Source organism: Trichoplax adhaerens, genomic scaffold (genome assembly GCF_000150275.1).
Source record: "Trichoplax adhaerens TRIADscaffold_34 genomic scaffold, whole genome shotgun sequence".
NCBI classification, from domain to species: domain Eukaryota; kingdom Metazoa; phylum Placozoa; class Uniplacotomia; order Trichoplacea; family Trichoplacidae; genus Trichoplax; species Trichoplax adhaerens.
Genome location: NW_002060974.1, coordinates 250,318 through 277,959, shown reverse-complemented (window position 1 = coordinate 277,959; position 27,642 = coordinate 250,318). Strand labels below are relative to the sequence as shown.

Here is a 27,642-nt window from a genome sequence, read left to right as displayed (position 1 = left end):
AACAGAGGTTCAGTAACTTTATACCGTACCGTGTACGGTAGATATTATCCTAAGATATATTTGGTAGCTATAACTATAGACTGTAGTGGTATAGACTCTATTCTAGAGTACAGATGACTACATACAGTAAGGTGTTGAGTTACTAATAAGGCTATAGGTAAAAATAGAACTGTAAATCATATATTAGGATATGGTTAATTCATTGTACTTTGGCTGGTGTAAATAATGTCTACGTAAGTACTGCAGCTGTATCCATATTGGATTAATGATGGTCCGTAGTAGAATAGTCTTACTAAGAATAATTTAACTATGTGTAAAATAAGGTAAAAGGTTGCCATGCGGATTGTAGCTGCGAATGCTACGAAAAGTATAAAAGCATGCAACTTCAGATTATTCTGTTAGTTCGTCCTAGAAGTCTTTAGTAGTAGTATTCGTCTAGAGCAGAGCTGTGTGTAGTTAATCTTTGTATAAGATTCAATAAAGCCCTTATTCTATTAAAATTTGGAATTTCGTGATTGGTATATATCACAGTAGATAATAGATTTTTCAACAAAATATAAATTCAAACCTCTTCTAGATTCCTGTACTTGATTAAAAATATCTTTCTTAGAATCGCTTTTAACCGACTTCATGTATACATATTTGCTCTCTTCAACTAATACATCAACATCAAGCGATAGTCTTTAAGTAATCAAATAACAATTATGGCAACTTAAATTGGAAACTTATAATATAAATTGCTTAAAGACAGATAATGAACAAACCCCCATCTCTTTCAAGAGAAGTCGAGACATAATCGTATTCCTCCAATTCCGATTGCCCATTTTCTTTTTGCATTCCCTTATATGAGAATGTGCTGTCTAAATATAAAATTATCATTATATTAATCAATTAGACTTGAATTTATCGACTTGTCGATTTCAGTTAAATGACCAATGACAGAATCCATAATTTCTCTTTAACTGAAGTTAACTAATTTATGATCATTTTTTTCATTATCTCTAATAGTTTTTCCCCAAGCAATAGTTTAAATAGTTTCATCCACAAATACTTTGACTAGAATAGATTTCATCCTGATCTTCATGAAGTAATAGTTACAAAGATATCAATAGCCTAATTTACGGTAAATAACCTAATTTAAAATTGATCGGTAATACAATTAATCCATCTTCCTAAATTTATGATGTTTACCACCTGTTATCACGTGTGAACTGACAACACTAATTTCATTTTCTTATTTCCATTCATCTATGTACTCAGTAAATTATATTATACGATATGGCTCAAAAGGTTCTGATATTTCTAGTATTAAGCATACATAAAATATGTAATTACTTTATCTAAAAGTGATAACTATAATAATGATGATGATACTATTTATAGGCAATTGAGTTTCATATTTTTAATATCGCTAGCAACTTAAAGATCTGAAAGGTAAAAGCTTAATCCTAAGATGTAATCAATTATGAATTATTTTAGCACTTTTATAAAGTCTAACAATTATTAGAATCGTTACTTTGAACTTATTCATCTGTTCCATCGCCTTACCAGGAATCTCTTCAGGTGCTGACACTTTTATATTTGGATGTGCAGGTACAACGCTTTCATTGGATGGTGGAACACGTAATCTCATTTGCATTTCTTCATCTTTATAAGTATTGTAGTAGGTCAACAACTTTTCTAGTGATTCAAATTTTCTTTCAAAATCAGCAATAGAATATCCTAAAATATAACAATGATAAGTGCTGTCTGAAAACAAATAGTATTCAAATTTGATACATAAGACGTATATAACAATGACATTTAAAATTCTCCATTAATTTTTAAGTTCTTCTCTAGTATGTGAAATTACAGTTAAAGCTATATCGAACTTAGTTACTATGATAATTCGGAACATTCTCAGAAATTTTCATCCTTATCAAATACAGACAATTATCTATTATAATATAAACTGTTGTACTGTTTGGCTCCTCACCAATATTAGAAAAATGATAGATCGATTCTAATTTTCATTCCTCTCATTCATGTATACGAAATGTAAAACTGGAATTTTCATTTGCGATATGAAATGAATCACGAATCCCAAAGATTATAGTAAATTTCGAAAATTTATTAGAATCCTTACATTAACATAAACTAGGCACAACTCTGCTCCAACCGAACATAACAACTAGAAATATCTTAGAATTACTAGATCATTTACAGCTGCTAACTTATAGACATCCTGTCGCATTTAGTAGTAGCTGTCATACTTCTGCAAATCATTCACCAGCTAAATTAGCCTAGATGACCAAGACTAATATATATGTGTTATTCATCTATGTTTATCGTTACTATTAATATTAACTTAGCATCATAGAGTCTATGGTCAACGATACTCTAGCAGAGTATCTTCACATACTTAGATTTACAATCTAAAAAACACAATGCAAACCTTGGCTAATAATCTAGAATCCCATACTTAGCTAAGCTGCAATTAGTAAGTGGTAAATTTCCATATTGATCCGAGATAAAACAAAGGCGAATTTAACTAATTATAAAGGTCTCTGTCATCATGAAACCGTCAAAATTATCCGTATTTTGATTTTGCAGTGAGAGGTTAAGAAATCTCAATATTTTTCATTTCTTTAAATATGTTTATATTGTGGCTTATTGCATGCAGTATACAACCAGAGTTTAAAAAAAGTGTAATTTAACAGTCGAAAAGACCCGCTTTTGCGATACAGTTATCCATTGTAGAAATCAATTTCCACTACTCTAGAGTGCAATCCCATGTTTATATGATCTATCCTATCCATAGCCACCCTTTATGGAAGATAGAATAGATATAGTGCTGGTATTCAACACTTACTCATTAGAATTCTATTTATATTTTAGTCTGATTGCACCATAGAACTACCCTAATATACGTAGAAGCCACTTTGTATTACTTATTTGTCTTTATAAATAATTCTATCTTGCTGTTCCTTCTACACTATAAAAGCAACTATTCAACGCTATCTCATAAATTAACTATTAGTCTGCTAGTTATACGGTAAGCTTGTACCCTTTGCTTATTCTAATTTACTATATCTAGCTATTTGACTCATTTAGGTCGCAAGTTTACGTCGATTTTTTACGTATTAACCTTATACAGTTTTCCTCTAACGCTAGATTAAAATCAAAGCCCTGATTTCTCTATTTTATCTCTGATTATATAATTATATTTTTCAATTATGGCAGACTCAATTTTTCGAATATCACACTATTTACATTATGTTTTAGATTGTAATTCTATATTTTGCACTGCAACAGAGAATGGTATATGAAACAACAACGATCGTATTTGACGGAATAACTAAAATTTGTAAAGCTCGACAAATAGTATTCGAGTTCACCGTAAAATTCGGAGTCATATTTTCGTATCAATGCATAAAATGAGTAGCGACTTTAATAAAGTTTTGATCTTTTGTTTGAATTTATGACAGTCTAACTGAGCAACCTATTGAGTTTACCCTTGTTTAATAATTATAAGCAAATAGTAGTAGTGGTATTGCTTTGGTGCACATATTAACACACCTTAAAGTTCTCTATAGGTATAATTGCTAAGAGAAAATAACTGTCTATATTCTGTTTCCTCTTTATCAATAATGCACATTTATTTTAAATGCTGACAATGTCCAACCTCTTTAATTCTATGCAAACTTACCATCTGAGCCAGTTGAAATGATAAAATGGCCTACTTCGCCATCATTGGTAACTTTGATGCTAATTACCTCAGCAGAATGGTGTTTACTTTCCCTTACTATAAACGTCTATAAAATAGGAATAACAGCATGACTAAAATTCCGTTAACATTAATTGAGCAACATTATTCCGCATTTTCATTTATACTATGGCTTAAATAGTCCCATAGTAGCTAAGAAATATTTTTACTACTATGCTATAAGTACTCCTCTGCAGATAGGAATTAAAATATAGACATAATATGTTATGCTAACTGACTATAATAATTACAATATCTAAGATTATCAGAAGGTGATCATAATCATAAATTTAGAAATATTCTGCTAATCAACGCATTTTACTTACTAAAACGTTTTAAAGCATAAGAAAAAATGTAGACTATGGTTAACATGTTAAGAGAATTAATTTTATAAAATAGTTAATAGTAAAGATCCATTCTTTATCTAGTAAGTACTAACAAACTTAAATAATATTTAATATCACGTACACCGATGTGCTTATCGTGAAGGAATACCATGGCTGTTTCGTGTGAGTGAGAAATTTCGTGACCACAGGAGCATAGTAAAAAAATATTATGAACGAAATTAAATTTAAACTTAATATGACGCTATTTCTAGTAATTTTTTTATGACAAAATTCTGCATTTTAATATTATATTTAACCTTTAACTTTCGTCATATCTTTTCGATGCCATAAATTTTCTGTTTCAGTAATAGATTCGCACTTAGATGGTAGTCGCGATTGTCGTCTCTTGATAAGATGAAGAATCACTTTTTCAAAGAGGAATTTAGAGGGTGTTTCTTGACAAAAAAATTGAACTACGTTTACTAACCGGCACCGGAGGAACTATATCTGATGGACTTTTTTCAGGGCTACTTGAAGACCTGCACATGTTTACGCAATCATAGAAGCGAAAGGAGTAAATAATTATTTAGCCAATTGTACTTCCCTTCGTCACTTTACAGCTTAATGTATCAAAATCCTCTTCATTATTAAAAGTCATTACTTAACGTTCAAGAAATTGGAGTTAAAACTATTTTTAATCTGTCAATTGCAGTGATTCTATTATACTGTCCGTATAAATATACCGCATACTTAAGTGATTTTACAGGCTGCATTTACAAATAATGTAGAAGATCGTAAAAGTATCTAGAGTACTAATTATCACTTATGCAAATTTCAGTTTATTGGAACCGACAAGTAACTGTGTAAGTAACATGTAAATAATAATATGAACCAGCTAATTACTGTAATTACGTAATTTCTTTTACACAATTGTTTTACCACGTATTGAATTCATGAATAGGTGCTCAGACGCAAAGAAAGATCGAAAAATGAGTTTAATTCTAAAAGAAATCGAGTAATAACTAATCGCAAATTACCAATCTTCTCGTATCTAGGATTAAGCTTAAGTAAGAGCACATATTCCTATGCAACAGAACCTCGTTAAAATCTATACCAGTAGTAAAATAGTTTATTCGAATCTGTACTTTATCTTTAGACTACATCCTACTTATCATGTACTTTTGGTCATACTTTTAACCGTATCTTATCATATTTACAATATCAATCTATCAAACTGCAAATAGGATATAAAAAATAGTTCATGGCTATATTATTTGTGATCTATAGGCAGTTACTTCTCTCATCATGATATTTCGTTAGTGAAACAAGAACATAGTTAAAAATTCCCGTGATTAAATTTATTTTACGCATAGAAGCGAACTGTTGGCAATTATCAATTAATCACATCGTAGCCTTGATAATTGATTTAATAGTAATCAGATTTTCTAGCTATATGATAATGGCATTATACCACGATTTCAAATTTATTCCTCTTTTTAACATACATATTTATCGCATCGTTGATCATACTCAATTTTAGAAGGCATCAATAATTAGCTATAAGCTCTATTCTATATAATTTACTTACTCGATAACGTCATCAGCAGGTTGATCCGGTTCTGGAATATAGTTGAAGAGCGAAGAATATCTCCTAGTCATGTCAAGATCTAATAAAAAATTAAATATACTAGACTTTAATTTTAAAAAGAACTGTAGAATAATGTACTCTTAGTTTTGAATCGAATTGATACGATTGATTGGATTACATGGCATTTGACAGAGTCGATATAACGTATCATAGCGTATTTGCTGATAGAGATACTTGCTAAAAGGTAACTACGATATTTCAATTTAATGAGCGTCTTGGGACAAAACGAGACAATAATATTTCAATTTGAAAGAGCCGTAATGAAATACAGCTAGATTTGAATCCGTCTGATTACATGGTTGGCTTCTTGCTAGTTTGCTGAATTAATTGTTGAACTGACAGAATCTGCAGTAGAATTAGCTAATTCCATACAGTTAAAATGAAATCATTTATAATAAAAAACAGTCTTATTACACTTGAGATTTAACATTTAAGCTAATTCATAACGGCTTGCTATATGCCGTATTAACGATAATAGCAAAAGTTACTAAACTGTAGCATAGTGATTCAACTATATCTAGTCTATAAAAAGCATCTCAATTTCTATTTTCATTTTACAGAAGCATTAGAGCAAAATAGTTTTAATGTAATCTGATCTACAAAACAATACTAATAGAAACTTCATATTCCTTTCGCTAACTAATTATCTGACGATAATTTCTTACATTCTATTACATTAACAAAATCCTAAATATTTGGAGCACATAAAGCAATTACTAATACGAATACCATTAATTTTATCTCATTATGATATTATATGTGAGAGGCAAACTACCTAAATTTACCAAATAGAATCAGAATGGTTATCAAAGTGAAGATCAGATTAATAGCAGGATTGTCGTAGAAATATTAGTGCTCAAAGTGGATCAGTATCCAAAAATATACTGTACAGTAATTGATATTGATTATAAATTTCTGCTACCGTCAGCAAGAATAACTTTAACACTACAATAAAATATCATACTGAGATATGGTTGCTATCGGAATTTCAATTAAAACAATTATATTACCTGGGCTATAATTAAAATCAACACTGACGGGCTTATTTTCGGCCATGTAGTCAGGATTAGATGACATTTCTGGATGACAGTTTGGACCAGGATCAACATAACGAAATTCTATGGTACCTTTAGAATAAATTCGGTTATTTTTGTCGAGAAGGCCCGTACAAGCAAACTGCGTAACCGAATATACTCCATCGAAATAGACTGCTTTATTCAAACTTTCTGCCCAAATTACTCCATTGAGAGATTTAATGTCTCCCGTAACGCTGATTTGCAGCCTACCGCTACTGAGAATATTAGTTTCATCTTTATGTTTAGCAATCGATTTTAAGTCCTTCTCTATCCGAGATGGTAATGCATAATCTCGATGCTTGACGATAGCTACTAAAGTAAATTGTCCAGGTTTATCCTTGTTTGCTTTAATGCCAACCTTGTATTGAACTGGATATCGGAAGTAGTTATAATAGTATTTTGGTCCTAATCTTGCAGTATCAAGTAGCCACTGTGGTATATTCCAAAACCAGTTAATAACGGATTGATTAACATTTTCAACATCTGCTACGATCCTATTCTCTGTTACTTCAGTCTCATTAGTAGCTAATTTATAATTCATTTCCATAAACTTAGTGCCATCGCTATTGACTTGCTGAGCGGCAATAATTGTATTCCTTCTCTGCTTAAATAGTTGTGACGGACAAAAGAGCTGTTTTATTTGCTTATAATGTGGAATACAACATGTCATTTGGCAACCTTCAATGTTGCTCCGATGAGCTGTAGAATAGGAAAGCTGAAACGATGTCTTAAAAGCCAGTGATGCAGTTGCCATAGCAGTAAAACGTGTAGATACTAAAAATAATTCTAACGTTGTAGCTCTTGGTCGGCCATGAACAGGGTAAGGAATATTAAGATTCATGTTATGTTTCACGTCTTCAATAAGGATCGGAGTATCGACAGAATTATTTTTGGTGAAGGAATAATTTTTGTCTTCAACCAGATCTATTTAAGCAACCCCATTCAAATTAGTATTGTGTTCGCCGAGGTTGCAGAATTAAATAACGCACCGCTTATAGCCTCGCTTCAAACTTTTAAACTCAATCAATAGATAAAATGATGTTTGTCGCGAAAGCAATCTTCGAGACGTGTATTTTATTTCTATGTTATGTTTTATGTATGTTTATATCTTAGACATGTTTACGGTCTCCTTAACTATAACTTTAGTGGTTAACATTGCATGTGTTAACAATCTATAACTTAGGAACAGATAGACTATGATAGTAATTACCAACTAGTTTAACTGGGATTGTATCTATCAACTCCAAGGTTCTTAAGGTTGAAAGTATAATTTCTAAGTTTAGAGGAAATATCTTAGTAGTATAGCCTAATATGCGTTTATCAAACTCTTATTAAGAATTGATTAATTTAGATACAGTAAATTTGATAGGATTAAACTGTGTTCAATCTGTACAGATATCTGCCTAGGGATATCATTTGACTGGTATTCTAAATAACAGTAGTATAGGTTAGAAAGTACTCTATCAACCCTTGTAGCAAGTTAGGGCTATTTCTAGCTCTTAACAATGGTCTATATGTAAAATCATTAAAATATGAAGTAAATATTACGGAGTAACATTTGCATAGCTGTCGTAACACAGTTTTCAATATAAAAACTCATCTAGTAATGTGTTTATATTAACTTATCTATGATATATTACGTACCTTTAATAGATAAATGCAATACTTATATAATATAATCTATAAACTGATAATGAAATTTTTATGCAGATTTACTATAAATTAATTGACTTTTCAATAGAGCTTGGGTTTAGTTTGATCTAAGAAACTAGTGGATTACCATTCTTCGTAACGATAGGAGTCGTTCTTTCGAGTTGTTTTGTAGGTAGGTATCGGGAAGGACAAACCTTACAGTAGTCTCATAATATTAGTTTTCGCAAATAGTTACACTTTGTCGCGTTTCAAATTTAGATTTGTTGTAATAATTATGTATTTTAGAAGTTGATAGGAATATAGATAGAATATTCATTAGGTTGAAAGTGATCAACATGAGAAGTGCTTGTAAGGACACTCTACAAATTTTGCGTGACCTGGATGAACTGAAATCCCTGTTTATTATTATAGCAATAGGAAGTTGTATTTACAGTAAGCATCATGGCCCGAATTTTTTACCATAATATTGGCAAAGTCTAGTACTTTTAATAGTTAATTAGTGTGTGTTTAGCTACGCAATTGTTCATGAACTTTTCGATTTTTATCTGCCAATAGCGTGATAAAAAATGTGAATATTCAATGGACATAATAACTCCTTAACAACCTTACCTTTAATAATGATAACTGGCTCATCTGCATCGACTTGGACTGATTTAAATGAGGATCCTGGTAAATATTTAAAGCAACGGCTAAGATGGATCCAAGAACTGTATGGTGCATGTTAATCAAATATGATTCATAATGTAGGCTATAGACTAATCAACATCATATCACAATGAAGATGAATTAGATTACAAGTTTGTCTAAAGGGAATTAGCCTTCAAATAACTTTGACTATCTCGCTTCAAGAAGATTAAATAAAAGATGAAAGTGTTTTATTAATGGCAGTATAGCCTAATAAACTATGCATAGTTCTACAAGACTAGTATTAGCAAGCTTTGCAATATGATGATTCTAATAGAAGTAAGATCGTTCAATCAATCATCCCAAACATTGAAACGATATTATCTATTGAATCAGTTTAACAACTACAGCCAGTAAAATGTATCTTTATTACTTGTAAATTCTAAATTAGAAAATTTTACGTACTTATAAATGAACTACTTTACTTGTTAACATGATACAAGATAGCTCTTACCTCCTTCAACTTCGTTTGAAATGACAAAGAATCCTGCAATGACAGAATATTGAAGATCGTAAAATGTAAAAAGAATTGTCGAAAAAAGGGCTAAAAATGCCCTTTGATATTAATTACAGGTCTATTAACTAGAAATGATGTTTAAATGAAAATTATATTTAGTCTATACAGTAAGTATCCTGTAATGATAGAATAACGACGAAAAGTGAATGATAGTATCAAGAAATTATAGAAGTAAATATCAGAGAAATAATTACTAAAAATGCCTTTGATAGCAAGTATAGGCATATTAACTTTGAAATTATGTTAAAATGAAAACTATGACTAATCTCAATGCAAATAAAAGTATTTTTACTAATGACATCAATTTAGTAATTATCTTTAGTATAGAGCAACCTATTATTCTACTGAAAGCGATATTAGAGTATAATTCAGGTATATAGAAGCTACTGCTTTGAGGTATGCGGCTTGGAATAGAAGCCAATGTAAACTAGGACTTTGAGGTCTGCACATTCACACATACCTATACCGTGTTACTATACTAATCAAATGTCATAATGTAAATTATAAGTTGGTACCAGGAAAAACAAGAATTTAAATAAACATTTCTTGGGCACTGTACAATTAACTAATAAAGTACATTGAACTGTCAAAGAAATATTCCGATTTGTTCCTCGTTTAGATATCCGTCCACGTCATTTGCAATTCAAGTTTTTGTGTTGCGGCGATAAAGAAATTTATGATCAAAAATATTGTATATTGACTTAGCTACAACTAATAATTTGTAAATGCTTCCAATTATAAACTATAAGATTTGTAGTAATGATATTTAAGTGTTACGATAACTTTATTACTATAAAAATGAATTAGCATCTTATAGTATGTAAATGTAATAGTGACGAAGTTTTAATTACCTTGCGAATATGTAAATGATGCGTAAGTAATTTAGATTAATATCATGCTAAAGTATTGTCTTTCGTGGGATATGAAACGTAATATGGACGATGTTTCAATTTACTCTAAACTTTTATTCATCTTAACTTCCACTCTTACATTCATGCATCGGCATTATTAATTCTATGATTAGTCTAATCAATATTTTATCTGTTTAGTTCATCATTACAGGATAACATTATCTTTGAGAATGTAGAACTAACATTCAACTTCAATCACGGAAGTTGTATATTAGCGATAATTCTGTGCTAATATTCATTAATATGCTCTAAACTTTCATTCATCTTAGCTTCCACCCTTGCATACATGTATAGGCATTATTTATTAGTGCAACTTATATTTGATCTGTTAATAAGATACCGTGAGATGAGCATGCCAAGCTGAAGTTTATTTTTTTACTGCGGTCATAATCGCTGGTTTATGACGATGCCTTTTAGCTATAATTAAGGTATGACATTTCCACCTAAGCATTAATTTTTATTTTTAATCTGTCAAAGCAATCTATTTCTACGATATTTTCCTTGTTCAAGAATCAACTTTCAATGGCGATCAGTATTAGTTATTCTAAGAGCGAAATACCTTCCGTAAAATTTGATATTTTGGTTAATATAGGCAATGTAATGCACTAGATGTATTCTATAGCAGTAGAATATTTAAATTTTAAGTATACGATCAATTCCACATAAAGGGCCGGCTATTGGGTAGATAGTAAGATCCCATGTAGAGCAGTGCATTTATGCATGAGCACAGATGCTAGGTACGTTATAAGTATAGAAATGATCATTAAATTGAACTTTCGGACATATGAGTATATCAGGGTAATTTCGGCCTTAGGAGACTACATTGCCGCACTTCTGGTAAAAACTCTAGATTTTTTCTCCTCTAATTCACTGATGGAAACTGTAAAACTATCAATATTTTATGCAAGTTCCGGTAGATTAAGGACGCAACAAGTTAGTATAGCTAGTTAATATATTCTTATTATATAACCTAAAATCTAAAAGAATACTTGGAAACTAACGTAGGTACTTTGCATCAAGCAGCATATTCTTTTATTCAGTTCTTACCATCTTTTATATATACGTTTTCTAACAGTTGTTCCAGGCTTGATTCACCTAATTCTTTACTTAATTCTTCGATGAATTCACGAGCAAATGGACGGCATTGATCATCATCAAACATCATCGATAGCCAATCTTTGATATCATCGAACTGCTCAGGATCGATAGCACCCAAAATTTTTTCATTGATATCAATTTGCTTACATGCAACTTGATGATGATCAATAATACCGAACTGGAAAGCTCCTTTGTAAAAAGATTTGGTCGGTAATTTTTTGGCTAATTTTGATACAAATTGATCGTAAGCATTCTTGATACAAAGTAAATTTTTTCTGATGGGTACATATTCGTCGTAAATGTCATCTTCGTCACTCATGACTGTGAAATAGATCAATGAAGCTAGAAAAACAGTATTCAATCAATAGAATTAAAAGACAAGACATACGCTCGTATAGCTGCAGTTCTCCAGCAACGCCGATTAATCTCGATTTAAACCAAATTGATCTACTGGATCAATTACTTTCGTCTGTAAAACAATCAAAACTACCTAAAACCGCACCTAGATGTAATGTTAACGAAAAATCACTACCGCTTAGGTTCTTGCAGTAATACAATTGTAAGTCTTCATGGCATTCTAATTATTATTTATTTATATTAAAGCATCATTATTATGATGATATAACGATAAGATAATGGAATTTATTCAGTATATATCTCATGTAGGATAAAATAAATTACTAAACTTACTTTCCATTTATTGATGTGGCGCCTTAAGGATATATTAAGTAACAATGGTCTTAATTATTCTACTGATATTCAAAGCACTTAGCCAATGGCTGGTTAATGATTTCATTAATTAGCGTAATAATAGTGGATAAACTAGTTCAAAATGGCTACAGGAACTATCAGCTTTCGTCGATGAATTATATAAAGAAGATGTAATAAATGTAATCGTCATTTTCTAATAGATTATTCTTCTTTTCTTCACTCCAAAATGATCGCTTTTAAACTTCTCCTTTCATAGTGATGAAAAACGTGAATTAGTACAAGGAAATCTATTTTATTGTTCTTCCTGAATCTATTAAGATACAGCTATCACGATCAATTCTAGAATAGCATCTTTTACTTTTTGGATATATTAAATTATATCCTATCACCCTGTTGTCCCTAATATATCTTAGCTATTCAAAAAATAAACAGCTATATATTTTATCTTCTTTGAAAAACCACTATGGCAACTGCAATAATCTTGATTTACTTAATGAAGCAATTTGGATTTAATTTAAAATATAAAGATTGGCATTTCGAGCTGTAAAGGCCACTAAATTCCTGCCTTCATTTCACTTCCTATCCTTTCCTTGCACTACTAAATCACTTTACTAATATTACTTTTTAGATCGTCAATAATAAGATATTAACGTAGTTGATTAAAAATTGAGTCACTGCAATACATTGTAGATTTAAATTCGAGGATAAATAATCACTATAATAGCTTAATAGCCTAATTAGTACGGCAGATATTGAGTAACTTCCTTCAATTAAATAGAAACCATGGAATGAATCTTTAAGATATCACGATCTTAATTAAAAATTAATAAGCTTGAATAATTAGTGTACTCATGAAATAGACTCTTTTTTATGATGTATGCTCACTGTCAGCGAAGTGAAATGATATTTTATAAGTAGCAAATTAGGGCAATACGATTTTTAATAGTATATTTGATTTTCTAATCGTTCTTTTGAGCGGAGAGTTTACCGGTAATAATTTAACACAACAAATCTTAATCATTTCGATGATAATGTATCAATTAACATAAGAATGTGTAATAATTGTTACTCCTAAATTATTCCGAACTACTGGTTCACAATAATGCTGAGACTAAGTGCCTTAGGATAAGAATAACTTTAATACATACACATATACATAATAGGTTACAGAATATTAACAATAAAAAGGCTATAGCTAATAGTAGAACGTTAGTCTAGTAATCGCGACTTAGCAAATCTGAGAGGCTACTTTAGCTCTCCCTCTAAGACCCTTTTATACGATCCGGGCCCATCTTATTTGACAACCAATTTTGAACAAAACTCTAACACAAATATTCCTATGCTGGGACCATCACTTATTAATATTTTACTGTAAACTTTGGCCATCGCTAGCGGCGCTTTGTTTTCTTCCTCTTGACTCTTGTTTTGCCTTTCGGAGCCAATCAGGTTACCTACGGGGGGGGGGGGAGGGCTCACAACTTCACTTTCCGCTAAGTAAGTAAATCTCGGCCTGCGATTAATTAATCGTAATGACTATTAACGTATTCATAATCAGTTAGAGAGCGTCAATTTTTTTCCTCATGCCTAAGGCTATACTAACAAATTAATACGTATAAGCACATCTTGCGTTAATAAGTAACAAAAGTTAGCATACATTAAAGGATTAATTCCGCCTCTTCCGTACATTGTATTTAAATTGTGCCACCCAACCGGCATCGAAAATCAATTTGGAGAATCATGCAATGGTCTTTCTTCTTTACGTGCAGTACTTCTTCAATAAATAAAATTAGCAAGCAGCGAGTTGAACATCGCAAGGCTACCAACTGTTTTGAATCATTTTAATGACCTTCTACAGTATTAAACTCTATTCCTCCTCCTCCCTTAAGCTATTAAAGAAATATGCTCAAATGTATCAAGTTCAAAGAACTATTAACGCTTAAGCAGTGTAAATCGTGACAAAATTCTATTGTGACTATCGCGATATAGTATTGAAACTAAATTAGCAAACATAGCAAATATGCATACCACTACGAGCTTACAGTCGAGCTTTTCCTCTCTGACATATGCCAACAATTTCCCATTATAGAAGTTATATTACGGCGGCTACTGTATAAAAGAATTTATAACAGTAGACAAGCATATTTACTCGCTTAGACTTAACTTTATCGCTAATATTAAACTATTTATTTAATTCTCGTAATATGAAAGGGTAGTAAAAGATCAACTTAATAAAGAAGATATAATGACGTGTGAGTCGTAGTAAAATAAATGATCATCATTCTCAATTTTTCAAGTTTTTAGAAATGATTGGGGTACAAAATTTAGCTAATGCTCGATTGCCTAGACTTTCAATGCATCTTTTGCAAAGCAGAAAGTTTGCAAGTTGGACTGTGACAAGCAATTATTGTAATTGTCTAGATTACTGCTAGATATTCCGTTGCAGATTTTTATAATTCAAATTTACAACACAGTATTTATGATTCAGTCGTAAAGACACTTGAGCAACCCTAATAGTATGTGAAATAGGGTTACTAAATAAGATCGTCAGAATTAGAACTATTTCCTCTATTTAGGACCCTAATCAATTCTACTCTATGTACTCAAGGATGGATAAGTTTACGAGACTGTAATAGGATTTGAGATTACTGCTAATTGTCAATAATATTGTTACGCACTAAAGTTATAGCACATAGATCCCAAAGTAAATATATAGTATTTAACTATCATCGATAAGTTACGATAGTGCAATTCAATAGACACCAACTCTATAAATACGAGACTAGAATTTAAGATATCTGAAACACAAAGTATAGATTGGCATTCACTATATCAACTTGGAACTATAGAGAAGAATGGCAGGAGAAACAATATCTAATTACTAGCTGCCAGAGTAATGATAACGAAAAAGTAGATGGTGTTCAATAGCTAATTAGTGCTGTAGCTAGTTTGTTGTAGTAAAAGCGAATAGATAAAGCATGCAGGCGTACAGTGTCACTGAAAGAATTACAAGTACGCCAACTTTTGCTTGTCATTTCTAGTTTCATTAGCCTCATACATTCATAAAATGCTCTATTTAAAAACTGGAATGAGATAGCTTCTCCTTTATATTTTTTTATTTTTTCCTATAGATAAAGCCTGTTCCTGCAAACATACGTTCATGAAATCCCATACTAAAGGACTGGAATAAGATAGTTTCACATTTTTTGATTATTTTGCAGATAACACCTGTCCTTTTCACCATATTTTGCGCAGATGATGTTATAAACCATGTTGACTTCAAAACTGGAATGAGATAGCTTATCCGTTATATTCTTTATTGTTTTCCAGTAGATAAAGCCTTTCTTGGATTATACGTTCTGGAAATGCCCTATTAAAGGATGAAAATAGGATAGTTTCTCCTTCATATTCTTTAACATTTTCTACGGCTAAAGCCTTAGGTCGCACCTTACGTTAAGGAAATGCCCTAGTGAAGTACTGGAATGAGATAACTTCTCTTTCGTATTCATTGATTATTTTTTTTTTAGCATATAAAGCCTCTTCTTTTGCCTGGTTTCTTACAGACTATGTTATAAACCATATTGATTTTCTGTCATTAGCTTGCGCATTATTCAACGATATCATTATGAAACATAAGTATCATACATCAAGATCGTCTTTAATTCTTTCTGCACGTACAGCCATTCTAAATTATAGCACCTTATAGTTATCAGCTATTTATACGGTTTTAGACTAGTAGAGTAGCAATGAGAATCTAAAGTAGAACATTCTAAGCTTCAAATGAATTAGATGCTTCTATCTGCAACGCAAATAGCATTTGATCAATTTAGTGACGCAAAAAAACTGCCTACAATCAGATTTGAGTTGTCAATTGAATACTTATCCTCTAAAAAATAATCAACTCATTCTAAGAGCCGAATCTGCTTACTTAAGATACCATCATTCTTCTATTAATACCCGACACCGTAAGATATCAGACATCTTCAAATCTCAGCACATCGATTGAATGATGTAACAAACTTAACTGATCTACTATCATTAGTAATTATTATATCTAGCAATGACCAATATTTACAATCAACACTTTATCGGGTATTAACAATAGCATAATAGACTAATCCAATTGACTTAAGTATAGCTATCACTATAATCAACTACCGACCGGTATGGGGTGCATTACTGCTGGTAAACATGCTGATTGTTGCGATCACCACTTCGATGATTTTTATCTTGAATATAAGAAAATATGGAATTAACGTCGTCATATGGTACAACTGCAGAGTAGGCATTCTCGTCCATTCCACTCATTGCGAATTCAATTTTTGTTTTCCTATTTGCCGTTGGCTTTACTGTACAAATAGTTTGAATTATAAAGATTTCAGCCTACGTTCATATAACTGAAAGTCCATAAGCACTTTTATGATGAGAACATAAATAAATTTGATAGAGATGCAATGTTGGTGCTCGATAAATATTTATATCTACTGTATAATCTGCTAATAGAAATATTAAACCTAGCCATAAGTGATACAAAAATATATCTTAACTTAAATAGAAGCTCTTCTATACTGATCAAAATAATAACTCTGGCTAAGGGTAATCATTTACCTAATTCTAAATCATACAATTAACCCAGATTCCACGTTCATATTTCTACAACTGTAGTTTCTATATACACCTGCGGTCGGCAATTCAACAAACCAATGAAACACTATTGTAAAAATTCTTGACAAGACCCAATTATACTATTGAAAGGACAAATGCAAACCCTAAATTAATCTAACTAATGATTCATACTTGCAAAAGTCTCCTACCAGACTCTTTCAATCATCGGTTGACTAACCTATGACCTATTTCCTAGTACAAGATTTACTAAATCTAGGAAGCCTCATAATTGTTCTTGTTATAAGATACGCATTTAGAGTGTCTTAATAGCTTTTCATAATTTTGATCAAATTGAAATCTAGAAAATGCAAATGGATAATTTGACTTCGATTTCATAATTTCATAGCAAACATGAAACATAAATCCTCTATTATCTTCGTATTAAACAACAGTCATCGAGAAAATCTTATCAATACCATAACCTGCGGTTGAAAATCTAACGGCAGACTTTATCAGCTTGTAAATTGCTTCTAAATAGCTTAGTTTTTTTTGAAGTGAATCTGAGGCAGAAATTATGAGTACACATGTAGAGGACAATATTGTAGAATTCGACACAACAAGTTGCAAGAGTCACAGAATTAATTATTTTCACTTTACTCTAACATGCCTTATACGCTGCTCTACCGTAACTACTCCGCACTTTTATTCTATAATAAAGAACCGATTTTCTTACTTAACGCATTCGTGTTCATCTCTAAATACCTGCTAAATCTACTATCGCTGAATTATCGAACTCTTCATCACATAAGTTTAGATTACTTTTCCAGTCCTTCTTCATTTGTGCTTGTATCCACCGTACAAATACTTGATTGTACTAACTGGATATAAGCTGTCAGTTCTGTTGTGGTAAGTTAGATAATTTTAGCTCGATAGGGATAGAGATAGTCCCTAATAATTTAGTCATCAAATCGATTAACGAGTGGTAGTAAGCAGTCTCATATAAATTATACTAACTCAATTTGTGATAAGAAAATAAGTTAGTAAATAAATGAGGTGATAGAAGACGAAAAGTTCGCATAGGTTAAAATGAGACTCTCACCTGTAGAAATCGGGATTTGTGTTGGAAGATTGAGAGAAAAACGAAGAATTGCGGCCCCTGTGTACACTATATGGAATTTAACATACTAAAAATATACTAAATGTATCAGTATATAACGAATAGTATAAAAGTAAAATATAAGATAATGACTAGGAGCAGGGACGCCTACAGATAAAATTTCACCTTAAAAGCAAAAGTCGTTACGTAGAAGTTATCTACAAATATCTTTACAAAATGTAATGGACTAACGAGAGGTATAAAAGAAGAAGATTTGGAGCCTAAGGATAGTTTTAAGGTAAATGATTAGATAACATATGTATACAATATTCAAAAGGCTAGCAAGAAATAGTTACTGGAGTAAGTAAAAGATACTGCCAAGGAAATATAGAGCCCAGGGTTGCAGGAACCAATTTTTGTTGCGCCATGCTGATGGATTGTATGATACTATTGACTTATTTAATTTGTCTTCCACAGCATTTACTTCGTAAAATTTTAAATCCAAGCTTTTACAGTATTATTATGACTCTACATTGTAGAGATCACAATACTGTAGTAATGTCTATTTTAGAGCAATTTTGTTGCCTAAACCTAAAAATATATTACGTTTTAAGATATCACCATGTTACAAATCGAAATTTGTAAGGTGGAAAAAGTTAACTATTACAGAAATTGCACACTATGAGTTTATTGTCAGGTTTGTACTTCCTGACATTAACCTATTGTACAACTCTAATTCCTGACGATCTCCTATCGTCAGGAGGGACAGTAACAAAACACTAGTCTCTTTTAGACAGAACTGAACACAAACTTGATTGAAAAAGTCCGTCAATTTATAATAAATCAACATAAACATTAATTATCAGTTTATAGATAATATTGAGCAAAATTATGCAGTTATCTATTAAAAGTATGTCTAGCGTCATAGATAAGCTAATATAAATACATTTCTAGATAAATTGTTTTATGAAAACTATATTACGATAGCTATGCATAAATTATCCCGTAGCACACCATCATTACGTGAAACAGCGGCACCAAAACTACAATAAATAAATAGACAACAACCAACTGTGCAATCGCGTGCAAATCACAGTAGTTACTGTAATTTTCATCATGCTGGTCACTAGTAGTTTACACTGCCGTGTAAAAACTTCGTGCTGTAGTAGATATTACATCAGGTTCTGCACGTGATTATACTTTGGCAGCACTACATTACGAGCGCGATTGCAAGTAAAATAACATTTACTCGCTGATGCCCTAAAAACTATTGCAACATTTTATCACGTTACGGTAGAATAACATCAAAAAAAGTAAGTCTTAAGTGATGATAAATTTGAAATTTTGAAAGTAAAGGAAGCTACTTGCAATAGTTATATTATCACAATTTTCGTTTTACTCGAATATACAGTTACAAGGTTGAATTGTATAGTACACTCGTTAATATAGGTAGCTTGGTACGAAATCTATTTAATTTTCATCAGATTTTTTGAATTGATTCATGAATTATCGATCCTTCAATTACAAGGAATAAACTCATTATAGGTAAAAGCAGTACTATTCCATCAATCTGGTAATTTTAATCTGGCGATATTTTATTTATTATACACGAATTTTCAATAAAATTCAAGCAATGTCTACATGTACTATTGATCCTGATCGACTTCAATATCATGTCTGCCTTCTTCTTAGTGGCATATATTTACAGCAAAGCGAACGTATAAAGGCTAAACAATTAACAGAAAAAGCGCGAGAAATAGCTGAGAAGCTAAAAGATGAAATGATGATTGCGGAAAGCTTACATAGATATGGTGATATTAAGCAAGTGGAACGAGACTGGAATGAGGCACTGAATAGTTATATGAAGTCGGTTGATATAAAATTAAGGTGTATAGTAGAATATAATCCGAGCATCGCTAATTCATATAACGAGATAGGAATCATTTACTATGATCAGGGTAATTATAAAGAGGCTATTTCTATGCTTGAAAAGTCACTCAACATTAGATTATCAATCCTTGATCGCCATCATCCTGATATTACTAGATCATATAACAACGTAGGAAACGCATATTTTAATCAAGGCAAGCATGATGAGGCTATTTCTATATATGACAAGTCCCTCAAAATTACATTATCAATCTTTGGCCATAATCATTCTGATGTTGCCAAATTATATAACAATTTAGGAAATGTGTATGATAAACAAGGCAAGCATGAAGAGGCTATTTCTATGTATGAAAAGTCTCTCAAAATTCAATTGTCAGTCTTTGGTCATAATCATCCCAATATTGTCAAATCATATAACAGCATGGGAAAGATATATTCTAATCAAGGCAATCATGAAGAGGCTGTTTCTATGTATGAGAAATCTCTCAAAATTAGATTGTCGCTCTTTGGCCATAATCATCCCGATGTTTCTGGATCATATAACAATCTAGGAAATGTGTATTGCAAGCAAGGCAAGTATGAAGAGGCTATTTCTATGTATGAAAAGTCTCTCAAAATTACACTGTCAGTCTTTAGTCTCGATCATTCCAATGTTGCCAAATCATATAACAATCTAGGAAATGCGTATTTAGTTCAAGGCAAGCATAAAGAGGCTATTTCTATGTATCAGAAATCTATTAAAATTGCATCGTTAGTCTTTCGCCATAATCATCCCGATCTTGCAAAATCATATAACAATCTAGGAAATGTGTATTGTAATCAAAGCAAGTATGAAGAGGCTATTTCTAGTTATGAGAAGTCTCTCAAAATTCAATTGTCAGTCTTTGGCCATAATCATCCGGATCTTGCCAAATTATATAACAATATGGGAGAGGCATATAGACATCAAGGCAAACACGAAATGGCTATTTGTATGTATGAGAAGTCTCTCAAAATTACATCATCAGTCTTTGGCCATAATCATCCCGATGTTTCTGCGTCATATAACAACATAGGATCTACATATTCCAATCAAGGCAAGCATGATGAGGCTATTTTTTTGTTTGAGAAGTCTCTCAAAATTACATTATTAGTCTTTGGTTATAATCATCCCGATATTGCTACAACATATAACAACATGGGAGCTACATATCATTATCAAGGCAAGCATGAAGAAGCTATTTCTATGTATGAGAAGTCTCTCAAAATTCAATTATCAGTCTTTGGTCATAATCATCCCCATGTTGCCAAATCATACAGCAACATGGGAGAGGCATATAGACACCAAGGCAAGCATAAAGAGGCTATTTCTATGTATGATAAATCTCTCAAAATTCAATTATCAGTCTTTGGCCACAATCATCCCGATGTTGCCAAATCATATAACAACATGGGAGCTGCATATTATGATCAAAGCAAGCATGCAGAGGCTATTTCTATGTATGAGAAGTCTCTCAAAATTACATTGTCAGTCTTTAGTCATAATCATCCCGATGTTTCAGCATCGTATAACAATCTAGGAAATGTGTATGGTAATCTAGGCAAACATCAAGAGGCTATTTCTATGTATGAGAAGTCTCTCAAAATTACATTGTCAGCCTCTGGTCATAATTATCCTGATATTGCCAAATCATATAACAATCTAGGAAATGTGTATTATAATCAAGGAAAGCATGAAGAAGCTATTTCTATGTATGACAAATCTCTTAAAATTAAATTATCAGTCTTTGGTCATAATCATCCCCTTGTTGCCAAATCATATAACAATCTAGGAAATGTGTATGATAATCAAGGCAGGCATGAAGAGGCTATTTCTATGTATAAGAAATCTCTCAAAATTCAATTGTCAGTCTTTGGTCATAATCATTCCGATGTTTCTGTGTCATATAACAATCTAGGAAATGTGTATTTACATCAAAGCAAGCATGAAGAGGCTATTTTTATGTATGAGAAGTCTCTCAAAGTTAGATTGTCAGTCTTTGGCCATAATCATTCCGATGTTGCTACATCATATAACAACTTGGGAACTGCATATTCTGATCAAGGCAAGCATGAAGAAGCTATTTCTATGTATGAGAAGTCTCTCAAAATTAGATTATCAGTCTTTGGCCATAATCATTTCGATATTGCTGCATCATATAGCAACATAGGAACTGCATATAGATATCAAGGCAAGCATAAAGAGGCTTGTTCTATGTATGAGAAGTCTCTCAAAATTACATTATCAGTCTTTGGCCATAATCATCCCGATGTTGCCAAATTATATAACAACATGGGAGCTGCATATTATAATCAAAGCAAGCATGAAGAGGCTTGTTCTATGTATGAGAAGTCTCTCAAAATTACATTATCATTTTTGGTCATAATCATCCCGATGTTGCTGCATCATATAACAATCTAGGAAATGTGTACAATAATCAAGGCAAGCATGAAGAGGCTGTTTCTATGTACAAGAAGTCTGTTAAAATTAGACTGTCAGTCTTTGGTCATAATCATGCCCATGTTGCTACATCATATAACGACTTAGGAACTGTATATAGATGTCAAGGCAAACATGAAGAGGCTATTTCTATGTATAAGATGTCTCTCAAAATTACATCGTCAGTCTTTGGTCATAATCATCCCGATATTGCCAAATCATATAACAACATAGGATCTACATATTCTAATCAAGGCAAGCATGAAGAGGCTATTTTTATGTATGAAAAGTCTCTTAAAATCACATTGTCAGTCTTTGGTCATAATCATCCCGATATTGCTAAATTATATAACAATCTGGGAAATGTATATTCACGTAAAAGCAAATATGAAGAGGCTATTTCTATGTATGAGAAGTCTCTCAAAATTACATTGCGAATCTTTGATCATAATCATCCCGATATTACTACGCTATATAACAATCTAGGAAATGTGTATGGTAATCAAGGCAGACATGAAGAGGCTATATCTATGCATGAGAAGTCTCTCAAAATTACATCGTCAGTGTTTGGTCCTAATCATCCCCATGTTGCCAAATCACTTAATAATCTAGGAAATGTGTATTCTAATCAAAACAAGCATGAAGAGGCTATTTCTATGTATGAGAAATCTCTCGAAATTCAATTGTCAGTCTTTGATCACAATCATCCCGATATTTCTGTATCATATAACAATCTAGGAAATGTGTACTTACATCAAAGCAAGCATGAAGAGGCTATTTCTATGTATGCGAAATCTCTCAAAATTAGACTATCAATCTTTACTCATAATCATCCCAAAGTTGCCAAATCATATAGCAATCTAGGAAATGTGTACAATAATCAAGGCAAGCATGAAGAAGCTATTTCTATGTATGAGAAATCTCTCAAAATTATATTGTCAGTCTTTGATCATAATCAACCCGATGTTGCAACATTATATAACAATCTGGGAGCCTCATATTATAATCAAGGCAAGCATAAAGAGGCTATTTCGATGTATGAGAAGTCTCTTAAAATTCAATTTTCACTTATTGGTCATAATCATCCCGATATAACCAAATCATATAACAACCTAGAATATATATGTAATAGTCAAGGTAAGCATGAAAAGGCTATTTTTATGTATAAGAAATAACTTAAAATTACATTCTCAATCTTTGGTCATCATCATCCCAATATTTTTACATCATATAGCAACATGGAAACTGCATATTGTAATCAAGGCAAGCATGAAGAGACTATTTCTATGTATAAGAAGTCTCTCAAATTCATTGTCAGTCTTTAGTCATAACCATTCCGATATTGATAAATCATATAACAATCTAGGTAATGCGTATAATAATCAAGGTAAGTATGAAGACGCTATTTCTATGTATGAGAAGTCACTCAAAATAAATTATCAATCCTTGATCACTATCATCCCGAGATAGCAATTTATGAAATGTGTATTTAGATCAAGGCAAATATGAAGAGACTTATTCAATGTAAGAAAAGTCACTCAAATTCAATTGCAAGTCATGCATCACAATTATCCCGATCTTGTCAAATCATATATCATGAGAGTTAAATATAACAATGTGATCAGTTATCAACGCTATAAGTATTGGATGTTATGCAACAATTTGCCAATGTGTTAGGAAATATTTTTACGCCAGAGGCAGTTTGGAAATGACATAAGCTGTTATATTAAATCAAAAGCATGCTATAGATCCTACCTATGAAGATGAAGTTAGTGGGACATTCCCTATTTAATTTAGCGAATCTTGGAACTGGAAAGAATTGGCAGGAACGATGCAAAAGACCGGTTCTAACGCTACAGTTTCTTGGGTTGCAGCCACATTTATAAGAAAGAATGAAGCTAATCCAGCAAAATCGTTTTTGAGTGATGTAACTGGACAGAAAATATCTATATTTTACGCGTGTATTCGGTATATATCAGCTGTGAGATTTAGAAGTATCCCAGCAGATCGAAGATTTTAGGTGAATTGAAAGATCGTATTAAGGATGTTCGTGAGTTTACCGAGCTAGGAGAATAAACAGCAAAAGAAGTGATAAAAATCGCGCGGGGAGCAAGAAAATTAAAGACATTAATTTTTATCAATAAAAATGGAAAACAAGAATTAAAACTCAGGTATAGGCGATAAGAATATTCGTCAAGTTTTAATTTTGATACTATCTAAAATAGACTAATTGTTTAATTTCTTGCCGTTATAAAAGAGGTATAATTTTATTACAAGTCAGTGATGATCAATACAAGTTGTCATTACTATTCGTACGTACATATTAGTATAATTTGATCTTGATACTCATCATCTAAAATACACTAATTGCTCAATCTCTTGCTGTTATAATGCGGGTATAATTTTATTTTATCCTTTATTTCGGTTGAGTTATTTTGTGATTCGGCTGATAAAATTGTCTAGCGAAAAGTAAGTAATATCTCTATGCCTGATATAAGATGCAGCCTCACTATCGTACAGTTATTTTAACCGCATTCGGCTGATTTATTTTGTGATACTATGTTAAATCCAAAACTTCGAGAAGCAAACATATTTTATACTATGATTACTTGATTTTATGGCATTTAATCGGAATAACATAGTTCAAATATTATCGCTGTATTAGACTATGTATTTATATGTATTTTATTACATCATCACATCACATGAGTACATTTGTTTTAAACATATAGTACAGTATACGCTTATTACTAGAGTCGTCATCAAAATAAAGACACGTGAATAACTTTATTATGATTGATATAAGTATGGAAAGGCCAATGTACACTTATACTGTCGTATACATTAACTCTACAAAATAAATATTTATTCAATTTCCTATTTATACGAATAAAATCAAAATTGAATGTCTTGCATTGAATCAGCGATATTTTCAATTAAATTATAGGATCAACTCTCAAATATTAACCATGCGTTCGATTTGAAGTTTAATTCACGTTCATTCAAATGGGCAGTTCACTAGATAATAATTAACTACTGTAACGAATTTTTGCAATCATTTTTCCAATATGAACGATCGCTATCACCTCTAAAAGTAAAATAGACAACTTCTACAGTATTGTGTTGAAACTGGTTAGAAAGTGATAAAGAATAACACGCTAGTAACTCCACTTTTTATTATTCTACCTATCGCATAACTACTGTGATTGGCTTCAATCGTTACAATTTCACTCTCCAGTACGCCAAGAAAAATGGTTACGGCACCGAAATTAATTACAATAACAAAATTATTAGCATTTAATTTTCCAACATGAGCGATCGTTATCACCTCAAAAATAAAGTAGACAACTTCTATCTTGTTTAAACTAGTCAGAAAGCGATGGAGAACAATACTCTAGCGATTTTAATTGTTATTATTCTAATAATACAATTAACACTTACGAGTAATTTTATCTCACATTTGTTTAAATAGATCGGATACTTTAAAATAAAATATGCCCAAACTATTCTTAAACGTATTGTAATAGCAGACTTCAACGTATTTCTCGTCATCTGGCTAGGATATATCAATATCATCTTTCTAAGCTTGAGGGAATACTTGCTTGACCAATTTAGAGAGCCTAGAGAGTTAAGTAAACTCAACGGTAATCTACATTTTAATCGAAAACTTCTCCTCTCTTTGTTATTCGTATACGGACTTTTTACCATATAAAGAAAGATAGTCGTTCTTTATCAAAATGTTTTACCTCAAAATGGTACTATATCTACGTGTGCCGAAATTTTTTTATTTCCGTTCCTATATAAATACAGTAAGTTCAATAATTAAATTATACTATAACACACATTTGACAAATTTTAAATCTATTTACATTATTCTGCCAAGAAGTTCACGAATCACATTTGTCGGATACCAAGGCAAATTATACTGATCGTATTACCCAACTATATTGATTGAATATGAGACATTGAAATTGCCATTTAAATAGAATAGTAAAATGTAATTATAGCTAAATAATTTAACAATTAAGCTGATACTTGCGCAATAGATACAAGTAAGTACATCGTCATGCGGTACACATAATCTAAGTTCGGTCAAGCTAGCAGTTTCATTGCTATAGCATGCTATGTGCGTTCCAAGCTCATGGCGAGAAGGAGGATTATTAGATATGGTTCGTGAAAATCTTGTGTACGGTGTATGATTAACCCACGAAGAGGACAAGAAATTTTTGTCGTTAATGCAAAATACAAGAATCTGGCAAGTTTATATAGTGGCATAGCAATTCTTTTTATTTCTGGCCTGTTGCAATGATTACTGTAATATTTATTATTCTTATATTCCGCAATAGTACCATAATGCATGATTATAAGCCAGCTAGTAGCAAAATACTTAATTCATTGATTCGTAAAAAGAACTGCTGTTAATTTTATCAACAGTGTCGTTAGCAAATAACTTACAGTGTTCAAGTGATAACCGTTCCGGCTAGAATTGGCAAGATAAACGAATTACATTATTACAGCATAAGTAACAAAATGTATGAAAATTTAAATTCATTTCAATATACATCCAAAAAAATTAAAAACGATCTCATCGTCATTACGTATGTAATCAGATGAAATTTAGAATGTCAGACGACGACATAAGCATATTCATCAAAATAGCGATATCATACTTGTGACACTTATATATTGTCATGGCTGTACTGTATGCTTCAAATGCATATTGGAGAATATTGTATGAACAACTACCAATGTATCATTAATATCGATTTACAGGTACATAGAACCACTCTAATATACATCACTGATTTGATTCATAACATATATTACATAAAAATTATTCCTGTGGTACCAGACGCCAACAACGTCTGTAGTCAGCATTCTGACCTGACACGCGTATACATATGAGTACATACATATACCAATTCAATAACGATCTATCGAACATCTAACGCAACGATTGTATTGGTAAGAGTTATCGATTCACATTATCTTATTACTAAATAAATTGTATAAAATTTGGCAAATAATAGTATTATATGAGTTATTGTAAAATAATGAAGCATGCTAACTGAAATTCCTTTTCATATGCAAGCTTTCATTTATGCATAAACCTTAGAAGATTTGCTAATGAATTTGTTTACAAATTGATTTATACTATAACATAATGTATCAATATATTGTACCGTAGTATGGCGTACCGCAGCGTTGAAAACCTTTTCTAAGGCTA

The 27,642-nt window shown here is 31.6% G+C and overlaps 3 protein-coding genes across 3 annotated transcripts; 1 reads left to right on the top strand and 2 right to left on the bottom strand.

Annotated features, from left to right (window-relative positions):
* Positions 1–741: 741 nt before the first annotated feature.
* Positions 742–7,636, bottom strand: TRIADDRAFT_62060 (uncharacterized protein; the record flags this gene model as incomplete). The annotated part of the gene is made up of 6 exons (XM_002117975.1): positions 742–860; positions 1,549–1,722; positions 3,689–3,794; positions 4,559–4,610; positions 5,660–5,738; positions 6,730–7,636. 6 exons carry the CDS (start codon positions 7,634–7,636, stop codon positions 742–744), a joined length of 1,437 nt encoding a protein of 478 aa, XP_002118011.1.
* Positions 7,637–8,955: 1,319 nt separating this feature from the next.
* On the bottom strand, positions 8,956–11,977 carry TRIADDRAFT_62059 (uncharacterized protein; the record flags this gene model as incomplete). The annotated part of the gene is made up of 4 exons (XM_002117974.1): positions 8,956–8,993; positions 9,058–9,114; positions 9,587–9,619; positions 11,608–11,977. The coding sequence occupies 4 exons, from the start codon at positions 11,975–11,977 to the stop codon at positions 8,956–8,958; spliced, it is 498 nt and encodes a 165-aa protein (XP_002118010.1).
* A 6,771-nt stretch (positions 11,978–18,748) lies between these two features.
* Positions 18,749–24,435, top strand: TRIADDRAFT_62058 (uncharacterized protein; the record flags this gene model as incomplete). The annotated part of the gene is made up of 5 exons (XM_002117994.1): positions 18,749–18,764; positions 19,699–22,318; positions 22,468–23,552; positions 23,782–23,802; positions 24,233–24,435. The coding sequence occupies 5 exons, from the start codon at positions 18,749–18,751 to the stop codon at positions 24,433–24,435; spliced, it is 3,945 nt and encodes a 1,314-aa protein (XP_002118030.1).
* Positions 24,436–27,642: the final 3,207 nt, after the last annotated feature.